A 21,890-nucleotide genomic window follows, 5' to 3' on the forward strand; every position below is an offset into this window, starting at 1 on the left:
TTTTCTTATAGATACAACAAAGAAAAAGGACAAATTATGTGTCTTTGCGACAGGCTGCTAGTGACAAAGAGTTGAAGGGTTAAATGCTTTTGAATTAGTTCTTTGCCAAGTTGTCCGTTACGTGTAGACTCAACGATAGTTTATAAATTGAACCAGAGGCCTCCTTTATGCTTCAATGATACATGGGTTAGCGTTAACAAAATAGACATTCCTCTGAAAATGGTACAAGAACTGGACTGAAAACTGAAAAAAGTAGCCAATGCCCAAAGAAAAACTTTGAAAGACCTTCAGAAAGCATGTAGATTTAATGTTCAAGACCACTTTAAAAGACTACAAGAAAGTCTGGCTGCTTGAAAGCAGAATATAAAGAAATGAGAGGAGACAACACCAGATTGGGATGATCTGTAGTGAAAGTGGTCTGTGAAAACTGTGAGTTTTGATAGATAGATAGATAGATAGATAGATAGATAGATAGATAGATAGATAGATAGATCTATTATGTGTTAGCCATAATTAGTCAGCCTTTTGCTTTCCTCAGAATTAGGTTTTGACAGTTCTAAATCAGTTAAGAATCATCCATGTCCACATCACGATGCATCTAAAAATAGATTTTACCCCCCACCCCTATTCACAACAGCAAGAAAAGAAGCTTCTGTGCTCCGTGTTTATGGCAGAACAACAAGACACGGTTCCTTATGTGCAGAGTCACATGCAGGGAACAGAAGGGAGTTGTTAGTGCTTAAATTAGTTAAACTGTCCTTCTTGCAAGGCCTTAGTAGTGATGGAAAACCTGTGGACTCTACTATCTCAACCATGGTCAGGAACATTGTCTGCAGTGTGTTTTCACATACATGAACTCATGTATGTGTATGTAAATATCAAATCCACAGGAAACCAAACATGCTGCTCTTTGAGCTCTGATTAGGTAATGGTAATTTTCTGTGTCTTTTGAATATTTAATTCTGCTCAATGATCCAAATCTAAACAAAGCATCTGTAGATTTGAGTGTCAGAGTCTGTGTGTAACTGCGAAAGCTGCTTATGACTTACTTAGAAATTGATTCTGACAAAATAATCCTACATCAGAATCATTTAGCAGCTGATGTTTGACCTATAGCTTGTCCAGTTTTATTAGAAATGTTCAAAATCCTTTGTACAATACCCAGACTGTTCAGTAGTCTCAGCCTAAAAGATGAAACATTGATAATATTTTCTTTGTCACAGTGTTGGTCAGACGTAAAAGCATATTCATCCTCAGTCACGAAAGGCCAATTCATGTTTTCTGTGCTCTGCAATGTGGTTGTTTTCACACAACAGTTTAGGTCAGCTGCCCCAAAGCTTTCCACACCAGGACATTAATCATTCTACCATTTCACACTTAAGCCCAGTGGGTAGCAGAAACAGGTTGGTTAGGCAACCAACTATTTAAGCAAAAAAGAAAAGGCAGGTGCATAATCATGAGTTCTTACAACATATGTGTCTTTGCACTATTTAAATGAAGAACTGTAGGGACCTGACAGTGTCTGAGCTCACACTAAACTGACTGCCTTTATAACAAAGAAAGCACACGTGCCTCTACCTTTTGCTACAATGACGCAAATAAATTTGGGATGCTGCGTAAAATGTTAATAGAAACAGAATGCAATTATGTGCAAATCACATAAACAAATATTTCATACACAATAGAACAAATAAAACATCAAATGTTGAAAATAAGAGATTTTACTACTTCATAAAAAATATTAGCTCATCTTGAATTTAATGGCTGCAACTTGTCCAAAGGTTGGGATGTAGGGACAACAAAAAGCTATAAAAGTCGGTAGTACTGAAAAGAAAAATCTGTAAGACCATGTTGCAACTAAGTAGCTCAACTGGTGACAAGTCAGTTACATGATTGTGTATAGAAAGAGCACTATAGGGCGGCAGAGTCTCACAGAAAGAAAGACAGACAGAAGTTCAGCAATCAGCAAAAAAACTAAATTTACTAATTCTGGAGCAATTATACAATAATGTTCCTTGATGTAAAATTGTGTAGACTAAATATTCCGTTATCTACAGTACATAATGTCCTCAAAAGATTCAGAGAATCTGAAGACATCTCTGTATGCAACAAACACCTTGCCAAAATTCAATATAGGATGCCCATGTCCTCTGGGCCCTCAGGTGGCACGACATTAAGAATAGACATGATTCTGTCATGGAAATCACTGCATCAGCTGAGGAACACCTCCAGAAATCACAGTCTGAACACAGTTCACCGTGTTGTGGAACCACAAGGCTTGTTGTCAACGCTCAGTTCGAAAGCCTGCATCTCTGATGGTCTGGGGGTTCATGGAACATATAACTTGCACATATTCAACTGAAAACATGTGGCTCATAAAAAATGCTAGAATCCTATATCAGACAAGAATGGGACAACATTCTTCTCCAGATGTTCAACAACTGTTCTCTTCAGTTCCCAGATGTTTATGAACTGTTGGTAACGGCTACACAATGGCAAACATGGCACTGTCGCACCTTTTTGGAGGCCTTTTATTTATTCATTTTACATCAACCTCAAGATCAGTTAATATTTTTCGTGAAGAGTAACATGTAATTTTTTTCAGCCATTGATGTTTTCTTTTTTCTATTTGTAAGATTTGTTCTTATTTACTTATAACAGTGTCCCAAATTTTGAGGAAGTTAGGGTTGTATGTGGTTCATCGAGCATTTATTACTCATTGAAATAAAATACATCACTGTACTAACAGAGCATAATAGAATAACACTGAACATATTGAAAGAGACATGCATATACAGCAGCAGCAGATATATAAGAATATAGGTCTAGAAATGTATGTTTCAGAAAACTGGAATACTGTATCCATTGTGAATGTCTACTCTACGTAAATAAACATAAAAACAAAAAATAAGAGTTTTAAAATAAATAGAGACAAAAAGGGAAAAAAGGCAGCTGCAGCAAATGTTCCTCTACAAAAGTTGGACTTGATGAAATGAGATTGCTTGCATTGTGTCTTGTCTTTGCTGGTCTTTGGTAGCGTGAGATTTTTTTTTTTCATTTCTGCGCCATTAGCAGGGAAAACAAATTATAGTATAAAAGGAGCAGTGCATTAAATCTTAAAAAGCCTAAATTCTGAAATCTCTCATCAAGGCTTCTAACATTTATAGAGGTTGTGTGAACACATTTTTTATGTTTTTAATAACCACTAGATGTCACCCTACTCAGAGGAAAACTTGTTGCAAAAGCCATAAGACTTGTGTATGAATCAATTTGATGCATTGACATTGCAGTAGCTGCGCTTTCCAATTCCTCCTGAGAGAACAACAGAAAGAAGAAACGCATCTCTAAATTGTTTCATCAAACTTAAAAACCCTGATGACACCCAAATGGTGGCACTTTTTACACACACGGTTTTAGTTGTTTAGTTTTAAATGGCACGGCAGGGATGGAGAAACAGTAGAAGTTTCACTGTTTCACTGTTTATCTCTAACAGTGTATACAGAAGAAAAATATACGTAATGACAGTTGGTCTCTGCTCTCTGTATAGGTTGATGTTTGAGGAGGCTGTGAGGATGACATCTTGGCCTTGAACCCCACCAGTATGTCAGGTAAGACTGGAACCTGAGCACCTCCACAACAGCACATGATCACATTCTTATGTTTATTTCAAATATGATCATGATAACAGGATGCAACAGATTACTTAACTGTAATACAAGACAGCATTTTATTTTTGTTATGTATGAAAATACTCATGATCTCCAAATACTAAAACAAGCATTCCATGTTGATTATAATCATTATATTAAAAATCAAGACCCACAAGCAGCACAAGAGCATAACTCTTAAAGTCAGCACCTCTTTAAAGGGATTTTTTTATTTTTTTAAGTGGGGTTTAAGTGTGATGTAACCAGGTCGCTCTTCTCACATCTTTGTCATGAGTTGCTGTTAGCATTAGAATTTACTCCCTGTTTCTCCAAAATGTCTTTTTACGGCAGGTAAGACACCAACTGCTCATAAGTTCTCCACACAGCCCCAATTTAAAAAAAGCTAAATATCCCTTTTAGCTAACTGTTACCTCTGAAAAACTGAAAAACATATCAAATCAAAACCTACAACTTATCGTTTTCTTTATATTTTTTAAATGAGTAAGAAGAAAAGTCTAATTTCTTTTTATCTTAGCAAAAGTTAATTTACAGTGTCGTACTTAAATTGCATAAGCTTAAAAAAAAATTTACACAAAAAGTGTCACACTTTTATCCAGTTATGACCATTAATTTAGCAACTAAAGCAGAATTGCTTTCAAATAAGAGCCTGCACTAGCGTGTGTGAGATATGTGTTTTGTACACAGACAGCACAGTATGCGCCGCTCTCAGCATTTAGTCATCAGAGATCATGTTCAAGATAAATTGGTTGTCACGTGTGGATTTAGCCGTCCCACTAACCTTCCTTATCCGGGTACATATCATTGATCCGAACAGACACAAGGTCACACGTATCACAAGGAAGTGAACTCAATCCCCTGGCTAGCTGTTCCACCCTGAAGCTAAAAACATCATGCAGTGATGATGCAATGTTTGTAATGCTGTTGATTTATCATGCATATTCAGCTTCTGTTTTATTGGTGTAGCCTCTGAATGCTTTTGATTTGATATGAGAAGCAGGATAGCCTCTCTTTCCTGTTTACTGAGCAAGTCGCTTTTTGTAAAGTGCCTCTCCCATCTGTTTTAGAGCCAGCAGAAAAATGCTCCCCCCGCTGGAAGGATGAGGCCATTCAAAATGGTAATATTCATTCTCTGTCTCAGCGCTACTTTTCTTCCTCGTTGTTTGTGTGGGTTTAACTGTAATACAAGATAAATTGCATTTATAAAATAAAAAGCTCGTGTAAAATGCAGAACTTATCAAAAAAAAAAAATGCAAGGAAGAAAAAAACCTCAAGAAAAGACCTCTTATTTTTCTTTGCTGTGGTATCATGGGTAATTAGTGACTTGGAGAGATTTACAGATGTGACATATATGACTTCTGTCTTTGGTATTAGTTTTAGTAATTGAAGCTTTGCTGTGGGATTGTGCTTAAAAGATGGATTAGTACCAACTGTGCGTGGTCAAACATCAGACAAGAAAAATGTATTTGCGAATAAATTTGCGAGTTTTGTGTGCAGTAGTTTGAGCTCAACTTACTGGGTGTACTAGTGGGAGCTCTCAGTCTATTTGCTATATGCTCTCACAGATAGTGAAACACACTTTAAGAGTTACTGATTGCATGTCGAAATTCATGTTTGCATGGTCTCGGAAACCTGTACAACCAATCTTAACCGACACACCCACAGAAGAAACAGTTATAGTGGAGTTGAGGTATTTTGACCAAAGCATATTTCTGACATTTTATCAAAACCTCGGGAATTTATGTCAACTTGTAGAAAAATGGTTATGATGTCTCCTTTAAGCTCTTGTAAAGTTTAAGATTTAGTTGTTAGAATAATTGCATCCCTTCAAATTCAGAATAAAATATAACCCATTGTAATTTTTTAAGTATTATGCAACATACATTTTCACCCATTAAGCACTATGCACTATTTATAGCTATGCCAAGTTATATATTAACTTAGTTTGACAAGTAGATAGATTTGACAGAATTTAGGACTTTGTGTTATTAAAAGCATTAAGATTATTTGAAACTGAGCAATCTCTTCACCCAGATGCTGAAGAAATGTCAGTAGCACCTCTTTTGTTTACACTCTGTTTTAAAGGGCTTTATTATCATTCAATAGATTATTGAATATTATGCTTCCATCCATCTATTTCCTACTGCTTATCTGGGTCAAAGCAAATGGGGAAAACAGTCCAAGCAGAACTGTCCAGACTTGCCTCACCCCAGCCACCCCCTCTAGCTCTTCCAGGAGGAAGGTAAAGCACTACCAAGCCAGTCGAGAGACATAATCTCTCTAACATGTGCTGCGTGTGCCTTGGAGTGCTGGTTGGACATTTCAACTGGAAAGCGTCCAAAAAGCATCTTCACTAATTGCTCGAGCCACCGCACCGAGCCCTTTTTAATGAAGAGGACAAAAGTTGCTGCTTAGAGCTCCTGCCAATGAGTGAGCCCCGCCACCCTTTATAGGAAACTCATTTTTGACAAGCTTGTTCTTTTTAGTAACAATTTATTGAATATCCACTAGTTTTATGATTGTGATTACAACACTCAAACTCAAATCAACACTTGGGGGATGTTGATTCAGCTATTTTGTGGGGAAAAAATAAATACGCTTAGAAACTATTTAGCAGCTGAACATTTTGTTTTTGTCAAAAATAAAATTCAAGAAAATTGTAATTAATTCAAAAAGCAATTTTTTTTTTTTTCCTCAGATTACTTAGGGGAAGGACATATGGAATCACCTTGTAATTTGCATTTCTAAAACAAGTACCTTCACAAGTTAGATATGCAAATGTTTCTGCTGTTTAAGTCCTTGCAGAGTTTAATAAGCTGCTGTCCCAGGCTGACTTTTCAGGAAAAATGGCCTCAAAGGGAGAACTATCAGTGGAAACAATTCATTCACAATTAATATAAAACTCATTCAAGAACATAATCAAACAAAGATGTTGGTTGTTCCCTGTCAGCTGTGTCTAAAATTTGGAGCAAGTACTGCTGCAGCTGCTTCAAGTTGAATGGGTTCTGCTGGTGTCAGCAATCTTTCAAGTCATGCCACAGATTCTTAATTAGAATGAGGTCTGGGGCTTGACTAGGCTATTCAGTACTTTTAAATATTTCTTTAAAACACTCAAGTGTTGCTTTAGCAGTCTGCTTAGAGTTTTCCTAATGATTTTCCCTGTGTTTACTATCATTCTTCGTTCCCCTCTGACCACTTTCAAAGTCCCTGCTGATAAAACTATCCCCAGAGCACGATGCTGCCACCATAATGCTTAACTGTAGTGATGGTGTTCTTGGGATGATGAGAGGTGTTCAGTTTGCACTAGATATAGCATTTTTCTTGATGAAGAAAAGCCCAATTTTAGTCTCATCTGACCAGAGGACCTTCAGCCATATGTTTGGCGAGTCCCCCACATCTTTTCGTGAATTTGTCTGTAAGTATTGGCTTTTTTCTGGCCTTTCCTCTGTAAAGCCCGTTTCTGTGGAACATACAGCTTAAAGTGGTCCTCTGGGCAGAAACACCAGTCTCCTCTGTGGAGCTTGCTAGCCTTTTCAGGGATACCTTTGATCTCTTTGTTTCCTCTCTGATTAATGCCCTCCTTACCCAACCTGTGCGCCTTGGTGGGAAGCCCTCACAAGGCAGGTTTGTTGTGGTTTCATATTCTTTCCATTTTGTGTTGATGGATTTAATAGTGGTCTGTGGGATTAACAAAATGTTGGTTACTTTTTGTAACCCAACCCTAATTTGTACTCTCCACCTCTTTTCCCTGACCTGTTCAGAGAGCTCCTTAGTCTTGGTGATGTGTTGAGATCATTAGAACCTGGGGTGGATCTTATTTAACTAATTTTGTGACTTCTTAGAGTAATTGGTTGTACCAGATCTTATTTAGGGGTCTCAAAACCAAGTGGGTGAATAGAGATGCATGCGCCACAGTTTTTTTTAGTGTTATTTCAAATCTTTTTTTTTTTCTCACTCACAGATTTTGTAGATCTTTTACATAAGATACCACTTAAAAAGTCAACTTGCATTGCATTGTGTAACACCTAAAAAATGTATAATTTTGCAAGCCACTGTACATCATTCGGGTTTGTAAAAACCTTTTTGCAATGACTTTCAGCTCTCAGTCTATCTTTACTTCTGAGTCCAACCTATTTTTCTCACACTGGGTAACACATTTTTCTCTAACATGCCATCATAATCTTTGCTTTAAATCTTTGCTTTTGCTTTTAAGGCCTCCAGTATAAAATGCAGGACATGATTGAAATGACACCCTGTTATACTGTCTTTTTTCTTATTTTTCTTTTTAATTTAGTTTATTCATTAATTTGTTTGTTTCTTTGATTGATTGTTTTTTTTAATTGAATATACTGTATTCGCAGCCGTGTGTGAAGCGGCTGGGATGAGAATCAGCACCTCCAAATCCGAGACTATCGTTCTCAGCCGGAAAAGGGTGGAATGCTCTCTCCGGGTCGGGAATGAGATCCTTCCCCAAGTGGAGGTATCTCGGGGTCTTGTTCACGAGTGAGGGACGAATGGAGCGGGAGATTGATGGGCGGATCGGTGCGGCGTCTGCAGTGTTGCGGGCTCTGCACCGACCCGTCGTTGTGAAGAGGGAGCTGAGCCAGAAGGCGAAGCTCTCTACTTACTGGTCAATCTACGTTCCCATCCTCACCTATGGTCACGAGTTGTGGGTAGTGACCGAAAGAACAAGATCGCGAATACAAGCGGCCGAAATGGGTTTCCTCCGCAGGGTGTCTGGGCTCTCCCTTAGAGATAGGGTGAGAAGCTCAGTCATCCGGGAGGGGCTCGGAGTAGAACCGCTGCTCCTCCGCATTGAGAGGAGTCAGATGAGGTGGCTCGGGCATCTGGTTAGGATGCCCCCTGGACGCCTCCCTGGGGAGGTGTTCCGGGATCGTCCCACTGGGAGGAGACCCCGGGGGAGACCCAGGACACATTGGAGAGACTATGTCTCTCGGCTGGCCTGGGAACGCCTCGGGGTCCCCCCGGAAGAGCTGGAGGAAGTGGCCGGGGACAGAGACGTCTGGGTTTCTCTGTTAAAGCTGCTGCCCCCGCGACCCGACCCCCGGATAAGTGGCAGATGATGGATGGATGGATGTATTCCCAAAGAGCTCTACTTGTGCAGCTCATAGTACTGGCTAAAACTACGCAGGTTCCTCCATGTTAGTCTATAGCTTTGTACATATTGTACATGGTGTTTTTTTCACTATCCAGACAAATTAATTTGTTTACCACAAAGAATCTAAAGCATCAGTTTGATAACATTGCAAGCTGTTGTAGCAGAGATTTCAAGATATTTGGCTTGTAGTCATAGGAATTCATTTCTTTTGTACTTCTAGCTTTTAAAGTGGTCTGACAGCTCTCTTGTCCTCATAATTGTGAAAAAGATTTGGAAATGGTCGCCCACATTTTGGACAGTAAAACCATTATACACATAAAATTTTGTCATGTGAGGATTGAAAGTTGAGTACTGTTAAGTCCATCCATTCATCCATTTTCTATACCCGCTTAATCCAATTTTAGGGTCGTGGGGGGGCTGGAGCCTATTCCAGCTGTCATTGCGAGAGGCAGAGTACACCCTGGACAGGTCGCTATCACAGGGCCTCACGCAGACAAAAGAGACACACAACCATGCTCACACTCACTCCTAGGGACAATTTAGAGTCACCAATTAAACTAATATGCATGTTTTTGGACGGAGGGAGGAAGCCGGAGTACCCGGAGAGAACCCACGCATACACGGGGAGAACATGCAAACTCCACACAGAAAGGCTCCAGCCGGGAATCAAACCTCTTGCTGTGAGGCGACGGTGCGAACCACCACACCACTGTGCAGGCTACTGTTAAGTTTTTATTTTGATTATTAAACACAAAAATAGACAAAACTATGTCCAGTTTATATCACCATTCACTATTTATTTCTTAAGATATTTAAAAATTTGTTCCATTGATTTTTACCAGAACTGTAATATCCATCTGCATTATCACAATTGATTTACAAACAGTGATTTGAGTAAAGCCAATAAAAATACACAATATGCAAATATATAACAAGATAAAACCATTATTATTCTGTAGTTTTGTGATCATAGTGTTAATTTCGGTAGGGAGAGAAATTCATATTGCTGTATTGCGCAAATATCAGAAAAATCATGACTCCTCCTCTCTGTGTTGCTGACGCAAACACAAAAAGAGAAAAAATATTGATTTGTGGTAAATTAAACTAATAGTTTTTGTTTGATTAACTGCCTGAATTCCATTAGGATTTCTGGATGATACCTGGGAAATTGCTGAAACATTTAATAACTAGAATTGATATGTGAAGAAATTTTTTCCTTTTCCATTTGGATATGTTTTTGTGCCTGTACATTACTGAAGGCATCAATGCCATTTTTTTGCTTAAGTAAAATATTTTCTTTTTAGATTTGGCCAAAGGGCTGCCATGGTCTGAAAAAATGAATGTTACCTTCTTTTACATTTTTTTACATTTACATACTTTGTTTGGAGATGGTCTGCTGTGTGAGACGTTTGAATGTAAATTCATACAGTAGTTTTAAAGCATGTGTCTTGGTTGCATTGGATCAATCCAGTGTTTTTGGATATCCACCTCCTCTGCCGTGTCAGTGGAGCAGCTGCCATTTAGCTCGACATGACATCACCCTTACAGTCTGAATCTCAGCTGTTCAGCTGAGGAGACACTCAGTCTAACTCGCATATTCAGAGTTACTGTGACGGTTGCAGCATGATATATCACGCTGTTTCTTTAAAGTACGTTTTCACAATTTTAGATTTGTAAGTTTGACTGTCTTTCTTTTAGTCATTTTGAAAAATTTGGTTTAATAGCATTAGCCCACCTTACCATGATGATTCCCTAAGCAAACCTCTATCTGTACAGTGGACCATCTCTAGTCTTTGTAGCGATGGCAGCGTGAGGGACAACAGCAGGTGGATTGTTTTTTTACAATGAATGCAAACTTGAATTTTCTAAACTAACCAAACAACATGTATTTTTATGTTTTTTACATTTTCACTCAAGAAAAGTCTCCAATCCTTTAGATAAACACCCACTGTCAGTCTTCTTTGAGAGTGAGCCCTATTAGAAATTTGTCTTATCGATGGTTGTCGTTCTGATGTTAATAAAACAAAATGCTTTCGGAGCTTGAAGCTGACTGTTGTTGAGCTGCACAATAAGACTGAGTCACTTGACCTCACAATTAAACTCTCCTAATTGGTTTGAGCAAGCTTTCAAGTGTGTGAAAATATACATTGTTTAAGCTGTATAACACAAAAAAAGACATCACAGTATAGCTGAGGCAAATGATAAATTTGTGTAATTCGCTGTGAAGGGTTATGGTCATGAGTAAGATTGTGTTGTTTTTTACATTACCTCAAAGTGAGTGTCATGGATTCAGTAAATTTGTGAAGCTCTGTCAATATGCAGGAGAAACAATGCGGTTGGAGCTTTGTGTGGGAGGTGCTCACAGTAATAGAAAGAAGAAGTCTAATTAAAAGTAGTCATGCCCAAAAGAGATTCATATATTGCATTGTAAAGTACAGCATAATCCTATCAAAATTCAACCTTCGACGTGGGAGCCTTCTGTTGTTTTCCTCGGCTTACCCTTAACTTTCAGGGTAAAGGTTCGACTAATGTGGCCTCCTCAGGTAACAAAGAGTAGCTGGGGTCATCTGGCACAAGGCATCGTGTTAATTGAGGGCCCCTGGGTAGAAGAGATTCTTCACATCCAAAAATTGTTCATGACCGGCTTTGAACCCCTGAGTCGTAAAGTGATCAATCAGGGAGGGAATATATTTGTGCAAAAGCCCGCTCGAAGGCCACTTCAATGAGGTGCCATCAGCTGGGAAGCTATGATTCTCTGAGCGAGGACATAAATAATTACTGGAAAGCTGAGCCGTGACTGAGGAAGTCTGTTATTATTGAAAATAAAATGCTGGCAGGAATACCTGGAGTCTGCTGCTGGAGGCAAGATATTAGTGTTTATGCAGGTGTTGACTATTGACTGTATCGTTCCAACATGTTTTCATTAAGGCATGTTTTGTGAGAAAAGGATACAGCTGATATTCAATCAGATCATCAAGGTAAGTTTAAGATTTTAAATAGCCAATAAGTTAATTGTAGACTTTGCAGTTTTTAAACCACCAGCGTGTATGTGTATGTGTGTGGGTGTGGGGGTGTGTGTGTGTGTGTGTGTGTGTGTGTATGTACTCCCGTGTTTTTACTGATAGTGATGATTCCAGGATGTACAGTGTATTAAGGAAACTATCCAACTTAATAAGATTGTGTTGTTATTTATTTTCTATATAATATATATTGACGGAAATACTTGAAGTAATTTTTTAATCAAGACTTTCAAATTTTTTCAGAACTTTCAATCATGCGATAGTCTATCATTAAGCTTTTTTTTTTTTTTAATTCTGTTCCTGATCATTTTTAAAGTAATTAAGACATTAAGTCTATATTTCTGGTAATATGTACAATAAGAGCTCACTGTTTTCAGATATTTCCCAAGTCAGTTTTGCTGCAGTCTGTCACCATATTTCACTATTTATTGCTAAATATTTTTGAAGAGCAGACTCCTGTATGGAAAACATATTTTTTACCTTTCAATGAAAAATGTATGATAAGGAAACCTAAAAAATACGTTTCTAAAAAAAGGAAAAATAATTTGTCCCAATTTACAGAGAGATCAAGCATAAGATTTCACATGGGAGAGCGTCACAGGTGCCAACACTGTCCACTCAGACAACAGATTGCTTCAGTATTGACTTGTCTTAAATTCTGTCTGATGAATGCTTAACAGTTTGTTAACAGTTGTTAAAGAAACTCCCAAACAAGATTAGTCTTGGTCAAGGACGTCACCTCATCAAAAAGTTAAACTGGTATCAAGCCCTCTTTGCAAGCAGATTTGCCTCATAGGACCTATCTTCTACCAGCTGTTGCATGCTAATTGAATCCAATTGTCACACACTCACACTTATTACATTAATGGAGTCACTAATCCCATGGTAAGCCTTTGTAACTCTTCAATTAGCCACATTATGTGATTGTCAGCCAATTGTATGAGTTAAATATTGAGTATTAATTATGCCCTGATTGTAATTCCTTAGTTTGAACATATATGTTTGTCATTTGAAGTTGAATGTTTAATCTGTGAGTCCATTCTGGGATCACTAGTGCAAGACAAAGGAAAATAAATTACAAATGTATGATACAATTTAGATTATCCTTGTGCCAGTTAAACAAATTTGTCTTTACATTTTATAGATGTTCTTAAATAATGCCCAACATGCCAAAGAAAATTTAAGCATTTTAACTTTTGGGTTATATGTATTCATTTTGTATGTTATATCATTATCATTATTGATATTATTACGCATACTCTTTGTAGCATCCAACTAACAGAGTAACAGAAGTTTAAGAACATTTCTAACTTAGCGCTAACGCGTAATATTGAACGAGTCTTTTACTCACCTTGAAGTTTTGTCTAAATCAGTTATTTCTGCAGTTATTATCATATTTATCAGATGCTTCTCAATTATGTGTAAATCTTAATGTAGATGTGTGTGCTTTGTTCATTTTAAGTAGTTCAAAGAATTGAAATAATCTCATGGTTTGTTTCTTGAGTTACGTTACCATGACTCAGAGTTGTATTGTAGAAATTAAGGTTAGTACCGAGGCTTCAGAGCAGCATGATTCTGGGTCTGAACCAATAATAGTCAGCTGGAGTTAGCTTGTTTTGCCTTTGTTTACATTTTGCTTAGATTATATGCCCATGGCAATGAGATGTGAGTATAAGAATGTATGGTTTTTGTTTCTCTGCTTGTTTCTCTGTAACAAACTGAAAATCTGTCCCCCAATCCTTGCCAAATGTCAAGATGGATAGGTTGATGTCCCTTGCAACCTGCTGCAGGATAAATCTGAAAGGAATTCAGAGGTAATTTTACCAAGTGACTTGAAAATCCCAAATAAAATGGCGGTTTATAATGCAGTCAGTTTGTATCTTAAATTTATCCAAACTAAAGTTTACATTACACTTAAATTTAGATGATCATTTAATGGTTTGTTGTCATCAACCAATTGTGTTAGTGGCCTCAGTAATTACATGTTAACCCTGTTTGCTACATAATCTTGAGCGTCACTATTCTGTAGCACACTTTCACACATGAGCTGATTATTGGGGATAATATTGTTGTTTAACTGGTAAACAAGCCTGGAGGCAGTTTTAAGACCAAGCTTCATTAAGAGCTGGTAAGCCATCCCGTAACAGAAGTGTAAGGCTCATCTTTAGCTTATTTTTTCTGCAAATGTGTTTTTGTGCAGAACACAAATGCATTGAAGTCATGATGGTAATTGTGGGCTCCCAGCTAATGAGAATGAAAAGCCAGCACTCTGACTGTCTGACTTTGTTGCCTCAATATGTGTCAAGATGTTTATGCCCTGTTAAGCATCATATCATATCTGGACACAAAATCACTTTGTCCGGCTTTTTGTGTCGAGGATTAATCTGCATTACAAGATTATTGGCACCTGTGCTGAATATGATCTAAGTAGGAATGAAAGATGTGCAAGAGTGTAAAAGATGGATTTCTTTATTGGATGCATAGAAATGAATGGTAACAAGAACAAAACCAGTAAAGGTGTTGTAAGGAATGAGACATTCACTCTTTTTCTAGATAGATAGATAGATAGATAGATAGATAGATAGATAGATAGATAGATAGATAGATAGATAGATAGATAGATAGATAGATAGATAGATAGATAGATAGATAGATAGATAGATAGATAGATAGATAGATAGATAGATAGATCGATCAAAATCTATCAAATGAATAAAAAAACTATCAAAATCCTCAAATGATTTTTCAGCTGGGCTGAAATTTAAAACAGTTATCCATCAGTTATGTTCTTGGAAGGTCATTAATTTAGTCAGAAAATGCTTGAATTTGGTCGGTTTACTTACAGAAAGTTGAACAATCATTTTGCAGTTTAGTTTCTCTCCCAACAGAGTTTTTAAGATCTTGTGAAGGTATTGGCCATTCTTATTCTTCCCTATTTGAACATGAACTGAAGGAACTAATTTTATCTATAGGTACAACAATCTGAAAAACTGTAGATTTTTTTCGAGACAAAAAGTTTGTCTACATCAACAGGGCTAATCATCTCCTCTGCTTCTTCACAAAGACTTTATGGCAACCATTTGAGGAGTTAATTTCAGTACCCGCCATAGGAGCTTGAAAGCCAAAACTCAGACTTTGCCATGTGTTTATGCCCTCACATGTCTACAAGTTTCCAGGCTCGCCTCAATAATCCAGAATAATATGCTCTGATGTTCGATCATCTGTAAATTAAATCAAGTTTTACTGAAACTTGATCTAATGAGGACTTTGATTTGTTTTCTTAATAAAAAGTCATTGTTACATGAGACTTGGTTGAAGTTTCAAGTAAGGATCGAAATTAATATGATTTACATTTTGGAGTCTTGTTCATGATGCTCAAAAAAAACAAAAAAAAACAACATAATTTAGTCACACTCATATAGCAACTACTTGAGCGTGTAGTAGGTGGACTTGAGAGGATCCACGACCTAAAATAGATTTCACGGGCTGGACACATTGACTTTGTTTATTGCCAGCATTCGATTTATTGAGGGGAGACAGACTGGTCAGATCAGTACCTATGTCTGGAATAGTTGCATTTTTTAAAAGGTGTGCTAAAAAGGGTTTCTTGTATTCTATTGTATTTATTGTTATTTTACCAAAATATACCACTTTTGCAGTCACACTTATTTAATTAAATTCATGAGATAAATATAAATTCAAAATATTCAAGTTTGGACTTGTGGAAATTAAATAATGATAATGAATAAAAACTAATCACAGTAAACCAACTATAATCATTTTGTGTGGTTCTGTCCTTACTGCCTTGATTTAAGTAGGAACAACATTACAGTCTTAAGATTCACCTTTTTTGCCTTCAGCTTCTCTGAATGTATCTCAACAGGAACACATCCTCGCCATAAGGCTTATCCCCTCATTATTGAACAGGAAGCCTGATCAATATGGCTGAGTATAGCTTGTGTCTAGGCTAATAAGTATTTTATCTGAAACAGATCGTGCATTGTGCCGCTCACTGTGCGTCTAACATGGCTTACATTGTTTTAGCATCAAAGTTAAGCAGGGGATCCAAGAAGCACAGGGTATTGCTGTTTTAATGTTTTTATGGATTTTTAATTTACAAGTAAAAATGATTTAAATTAAAGTATTATGTGCTCCATTTTCACATTAACCTTGTTTAAAATACAAAACCTTTCTTAAAATTTTGTTCTGAGTGATCTAGCATTAACTAGATTTTCCCCAGGAATAGTCACATGGCTCAGACCTTTTTGCAAATTCTGTTTAAAATAGCCATGGATCTGTAACAGGCTTATTACACGAAGTTTAGAGGGTTAGGAGCATTACCAGGATGTAAATAACTGCTTATATGCATGTTATTGTGAGTCCTCCTCAGACTTTTTTCCTCCTTCAGACTTTTTTCCCACTTTAAGTTTCTTTGAACTTTTATTCTGTCTGTTTGGAACTGTTTTTCACTGTGTGGATGTTATGTGATAGTACTTAGTGTAGGTGCTACACGCAAAGGTCTTAATCTGTTACATTGCCAGTGGAAGTGGCCCATCAAGGATTTGTGGAGTGTCAGATTAGAGCTCTGCGTCGTCATAAATCTCTGCTTCCCAATTCGGCCGGGTGGTGGCGGGTGGGGCAGTTATTAGGTGTTGTCTGTGGATTTGCTGGGTAAAACATTTGTCCTTCTACTTGGCTCAACTTCATGAAGTTGTTTTTTCAGACCAGAAGTAATTATTGCTTTCATGCTGCTTGATGCTATATACAGATTCTGCTAAGATTTTTTTATTTTGAAAGCACAGTGTATCCCAATTTTTTTATGGTGCTCTGCTGTGGCTCTCCAAGATGAACTTCTGCATACAAGACATGTACGAAATGCCTCATGCTGGGGTTGGTGGCTATGCTGTTCAGAGCGGCGGGGAGCATTGTATGTACCCAGGCGAGGGGCCTGGGTACGGACACTATGAGCCTCAGCCACTGCACCATCCACCCTGCATGGAGCAGGCTTGGCCCCCCAGCCAACATTACTCATGCGCGTATGCTGCTGGCCCTTCCTCTTTTAAGACTGAGTTCTGCAATATGGAGGTCCCTCTTAGCCACTTCCACCATCAGCCTGAGTATTTCCCTGAGATCAAACCTGACTTTTCACATCTGCAGTGGATGCAGGGGGCCCACAGGAAAGGTATGACATCTGGATTGTGCTTGTTTGCATCTTCTTGGTTAAGATGGAGTTTGTAAGTGGGTGTAATTGCAAGTGAGAATCAAGTTGCATTGATTAAAATAGTTTCCACTATTGTGGTATATATGTATATTAAATTATTGGTGATGACTCCTCTCCAATTAAAGATGACTGTCCTTTAATCAATGAATCAATTATGTCTAGTTTTTTAAAGTTAAGTCTGATAAGTGGAATACTAAGACTTAAGTCTTCATGCGTTGGTAGGAGGACCTCTTAGAGTGTTTGACTGAGGCGGGCGTGCGCTGCATATTGATTGATGGCAAAGCAGCAGAAGGCCGATAGAAAATGAACAATCGTTTTCATTTAACAAACCCCAAAAAAGATATTGATCGGTTGTTGCAGCTCCTGTCACATACTGCGAGAAGCACTGATCTCATCAGCACCAAAGATCGGGCCAGGTGTTACCTCAGTGAGTTCACTAGAAGCAACGGCTCTATTTGTGGAAGCTGGTGCTTCTTAAATATAAGTGCTTTCAACCTCCTTTTAAAAAAAGATGTATATATTATTATGTATATATTTGGAGAGAATATATCTATATCTAATAGAAATTAGAAAAATATCTATTTGTATATATATATCAACAAAAATATAGAAAAAATATGGTTATAAAAATTTTAAATATAACAAATGAGATACTGCTATATTAAACAGAACAATATAAGTCATTGTTACATAAACTCTTTACTCTACTTTTTTTTTTGTCTTTTTAATAAAATCTTTCCACAGTCAGGCAGTGACACTGTGATACGTGTATAACCTGTACAATATGTCAATTTGGGATCATTGTGTTTAATATTACTGATTATTTTAATCTTTTAATTCAGGTATTGGTTGTTTTTTTAATGAATATATGACATGCATTTATTATATTCATTGTATTTATTGTTTTACATCTTTTGACCATTTTATGTTTTTAACTGGTTGCACTTTTTGATCTTTAGCATCATCTTTGTTCTGTATTTTCTCTCTATGTTTTGTGGTTCCTCCATATTTTAAATATGACTGGAATCTTCTGTGTTTTCTTCACCAGGGTACATACCAAGCTACCTGGACAAGGATGAGCTATGTGTAGTGTGCGGGGACAAAGCCACAGGCTATCACTATCGCTGCATTACCTGTGAAGGTTGTAAGGTAACACTTTTCCATAGTTGTGTAACAGGAGCTTCATTCAGTCTTCCATCTTCCGAACAGTACTGATCATGATTGTCAACTCTTAAGGGATTCTTCAGGCGGACAATCCAGAAAAATCTCAACCCGACCTACGCTTGTAAGTACGAGGGGAAGTGCGTTATCGACAAAGTGACCAGAAACCAGTGCCAAGAATGTCGCTTCAAGAAGTGCATTGCAGTGGGAATGGCAACAGACTGTAAGAACATGGAGATAACTTCAATAACACCATAATTCAAATGAAAATGATCTTGCTTTGTTCAGCTTTTGGTGGTGTCTGATGTTTAGTTTTCTTTTTTCTTTTTGTCTCCCCTCACAGTTTTTTAAGTTGAAGTTGGATTGTCCTATTTTCATGTGAAAATTACCCTCTTAGCTTAATTGGACAAATAGAAGTCAATACTTTAATCATGAACTCCACATAATCCAACTGTCAGTTTATTGTCAATTAGTGATTTATTTTCAAGAAAAACAAATCTTCACCAGTGCTTGCTTGTATATAGACATTTACACATTTCTTTGTCATTAGGCAAGGGCTTTGAGTACATAAGCTTGGATCAACAGATACTTATTCATCTATGAAATGAGAAAATAATCCATCATTAATATTAGAAATTTTATCTATGTATGTTTCCAGATGCTTCTCAGCATTGGAATGCTTTGAATATGAATCTAGTGCAACTGCTGGTTTTCACAAAGACAGAAACATGAATATTTAACTTTATATCAAGACCTCAGTGAGTGATTTAAAAATAGGTTGAGATGACATATATATATCCTGAATCTGAAACCTCCTGTGTTGGCATTATGTTAAAGCAGTTCAGTCTGCCCTCTTTCTGTCCACTCACATCATCTCCCTTTTTCTTCCTCTGTGCGCGGTCTCTCCTCTTTCACTCCAGTGGTGTTGGACGACAGCAAGAGGCTGGCCAAGCGGAAGCTAATCGAGGAAAACCGGGAGCGCCGTCGGAAAGAGGAACTGCAAAAGACTGTGTGGGACCGACTGGAGCCCACCCAGGAGGAGTGGGACCTCATCCGTATGGTGACTGAAGCCCATATGGCCACCAATGCCCAGGGCAACCACTGGAAGCAGAAGAGAAAATTCCTGGTGAGACATCCTCCTCCTCCCTCCCTCCTCACCACAGCCTTCATTGTATTGATTACCCCACCAACAACCCCCTCACCCATCCACCTCTCCCTCCAACCCCTCCCAGCCCCCTGTCTTCCAACACAACCGCTGTTTCACTGTTCCCTGTGTTAATATGTCCATGTTTTTTTTTTTTTATCTCCTTGTAGAAGTGAGGAGAATTAGCTGGACAATGGAGAAAAGTGTTCCTGAGCGCAGCAGCACTAATTTAAAATGGAACATCTTACTATTGTCTTTTTTTCTGTCTTGCCAAGCAACAATCCTAAATGCTGTTACTAATAACTTGATTCTTATATGTGCTTTTTCATTTTTCTCTTCCTTATCTTTTGATTTCACATCTCACCCTTTCTTATAACTAATTTTACTTTCTTTTCTGTTAATTCTAATCACTTTATCCAGTCTGTCAGCTGTGAACTGTGGTTTGTGTTTCTATGGCAGGATTTAAAAGAAATCTCATAAAGACATAAAACCTGTGAGATATAGTAGCTGATATGTTTTAACAATGGTCAGGAGTCGAAAGAGAGAATCCCCCGAACTGGTTACCTATTTAAAAACAGGATATGATAGGCTTCCATTTTGCAAATAAAGGATACCTGTCGGTCGAGACCTTTTTACGTGGTTATGTTGTGCATTAACAGTAATAGTTAATTTCTTAAATATAAAAAAACTAGTTTGAATATCCAATGTAGAACATTTAACTTTTTTTTAATGAGTTTGGAATTGAAATTTGGAATTGATTAGAATTAACGATAATAATTAAATCATTACCAACTGTTGTTATGATGGGATTCATATTTATGAACTAGTCTTGCAGGTGTTAACATGACCACAGCACAATTTGTTTGAAAACTTTTTCCAAAAAATAAAAAATATATACATTTTCCATCAGGGCCTTAGAGCTCTTTGAATAATGATCCTTTATTTGCAAAAAATAGATATATGAATTGAAAAACATACATTTGTCGAGTGTCGTTTGAGTTTTTTCTCAGGGCTTGTTTTAAATCTTACCATAGAAACTCACCTGGAATTTCTGTCTTCGCTTGTTTTTTGTCTGCACTCTTTCATCTGTCCTCAGTTTAACTTGTCTTCTTTTTAGTTGGCTTGACACGAGTTCTTCATTGAAACTTCACGATTCCTGTTGATTATCCAACAGGTCGAGGAAGCAATGCTTCTTAATGAAATAACATGTAATTTATTCTATACTTCTGACCAGAGTGCAGCAGGGGTGAAGGAAACTAAGGTGAGAAAAAAGTAACCAAAATGATCGTGTCTCCTGTTAAATATCAGTCGTGTGTTCACAGTTTTTCTCAGTCATAAACATTATTTTGCAGACATTTACATGCAAAATACATACATTTAAACAACTCATCTTAATTAAAACATTTTTTGATTTATAGTTATTTTCAGTTCTGTATGTTCGAATGAAAAGCATAAGGTTTATGTTTTTTTTATTCAATCTCAGAATGTTTAGACCATGATTTTCCCTCACTTTTCTTTCAGCCTGAGGATTTTGGTCAAGCGTCCACTGTCAATGCACCAGAAGGAAACAAAGTGGATATAGAAGCCTTCAGTCAGTTTACTAAAATTATCACCCCTGCCATAACCAGAGTGGTGGACTTTGCCAAAAAACTGCCTATGTTTTGTGAGGTAAGTACAACAGTTTTAATTGATTGAATCAAGTATTGTTGAAAATAAATCTAAAAAGGAAAGAAGCACTGCTATTCCCTAAGCCAGCCACATTAAAAATGTGACATCTGAAAAAACTTATATTTTTATATTTTTACTAAAGGGCTTTAAAATCCTGAATGAATTAATAAAATGTAAAACTGTGTGACGCGCAAGAAAGAATTTAGAGACTATTCTTGATGAAATTATGAAACAGTCTATAGAACGACAAAAGAAAAAACGCTTTAAGAAATATCCAATTATCAATTGGGGACATTAGAGACCAATTTAAATCAATTTAGATTATTTGAAATAAATCTAAAACTTGTGACATAAGGATTGTATATCGAACATTGAGAGAAAATAGCATTTTAAAAAAATGCTATTTAAAACCTCCATCACAAGCTAACCTCAGACAACGCTGTTTCCTCTTTTACCCAGCTGCCTTGTGAAGACCAGATCATCCTGTTGAAAGGCTGTTGCATGGAGATCATGTCCCTGCGAGCAGCTGTTCGCTATGATTCAGAGAGCGAGACTCTCACGCTCAACGGCGAAATGGCGGTCACAAGGGATCAGCTTAAAAATGGAGGCCTGGGTGTAGTTTCAGATGCCATCTTTGACCTTGGCGTGTCGTTGTCCTCCTTTAACTTGGATGACTCTGAGGTGGCTCTTCTACAAGCAGTCATCCTGCTTTCATCCGGTAAGCACCACATTTGCCCACATGAGCTATTCTTGTTTTAACTCTATTTATACAAATAGCTTTCCAAAGGTCAAGAACTGTTTTTTTTAAGGAGTCAGTGGCTCCTGTATGTTCCAGAGAGCAGTAAACTTCTGCAGTTTTCTTGTGTTGAATTACTTTGCACACAACAGTTGA

General features: G+C 37.4%; 1 protein-coding gene across 4 annotated transcripts in view; it reads left to right on the plus strand.

Annotated features, from left to right (window-relative positions):
• The window catches only part of thrb (thyroid hormone receptor beta), a 127,868-nt gene that overhangs the window by 95,554 nt on the left and 10,424 nt on the right, over positions 1–21,890 (plus strand). Inside the window, exons 3-10 of one of the 4 annotated variants that reach the window (XM_072370585.1) lie at positions 3,548–3,608; positions 4,733–4,783; positions 18,074–18,174; positions 18,262–18,409; positions 19,107–19,312; positions 20,505–20,591; positions 20,852–20,998; positions 21,458–21,716. In XM_072370585.1, the coding sequence (XP_072226686.1) occupies positions 3,602–3,608; positions 4,733–4,783; positions 18,074–18,174; positions 18,262–18,409; positions 19,107–19,312; positions 20,505–20,591; positions 20,852–20,998; positions 21,458–21,716 (1,006 nt within the window). In that variant the 5' untranslated portion in view covers positions 3,548–3,601. Of the gene's footprint in view, positions 1–3,547; positions 3,609–4,732; positions 4,784–16,586; positions 16,987–18,073; positions 18,175–18,261; positions 18,410–19,106; positions 19,313–20,504; positions 20,592–20,851; positions 20,999–21,457; positions 21,717–21,890 lie in introns of those variants that run through there. The other 3 variants (XM_072370586.1, XM_072370587.1, XM_072370588.1) reach the window with 3 other exon arrangements.

Source organism: Leuresthes tenuis, unplaced genomic scaffold, assembly GCF_036924035.1.
Source record: "Leuresthes tenuis unplaced genomic scaffold, fLeuTen1.0.hap1 SCAF_18, whole genome shotgun sequence".
Lineage (NCBI taxonomy): Eukaryota > Metazoa > Chordata > Actinopteri > Atheriniformes > Atherinopsidae > Leuresthes > Leuresthes tenuis.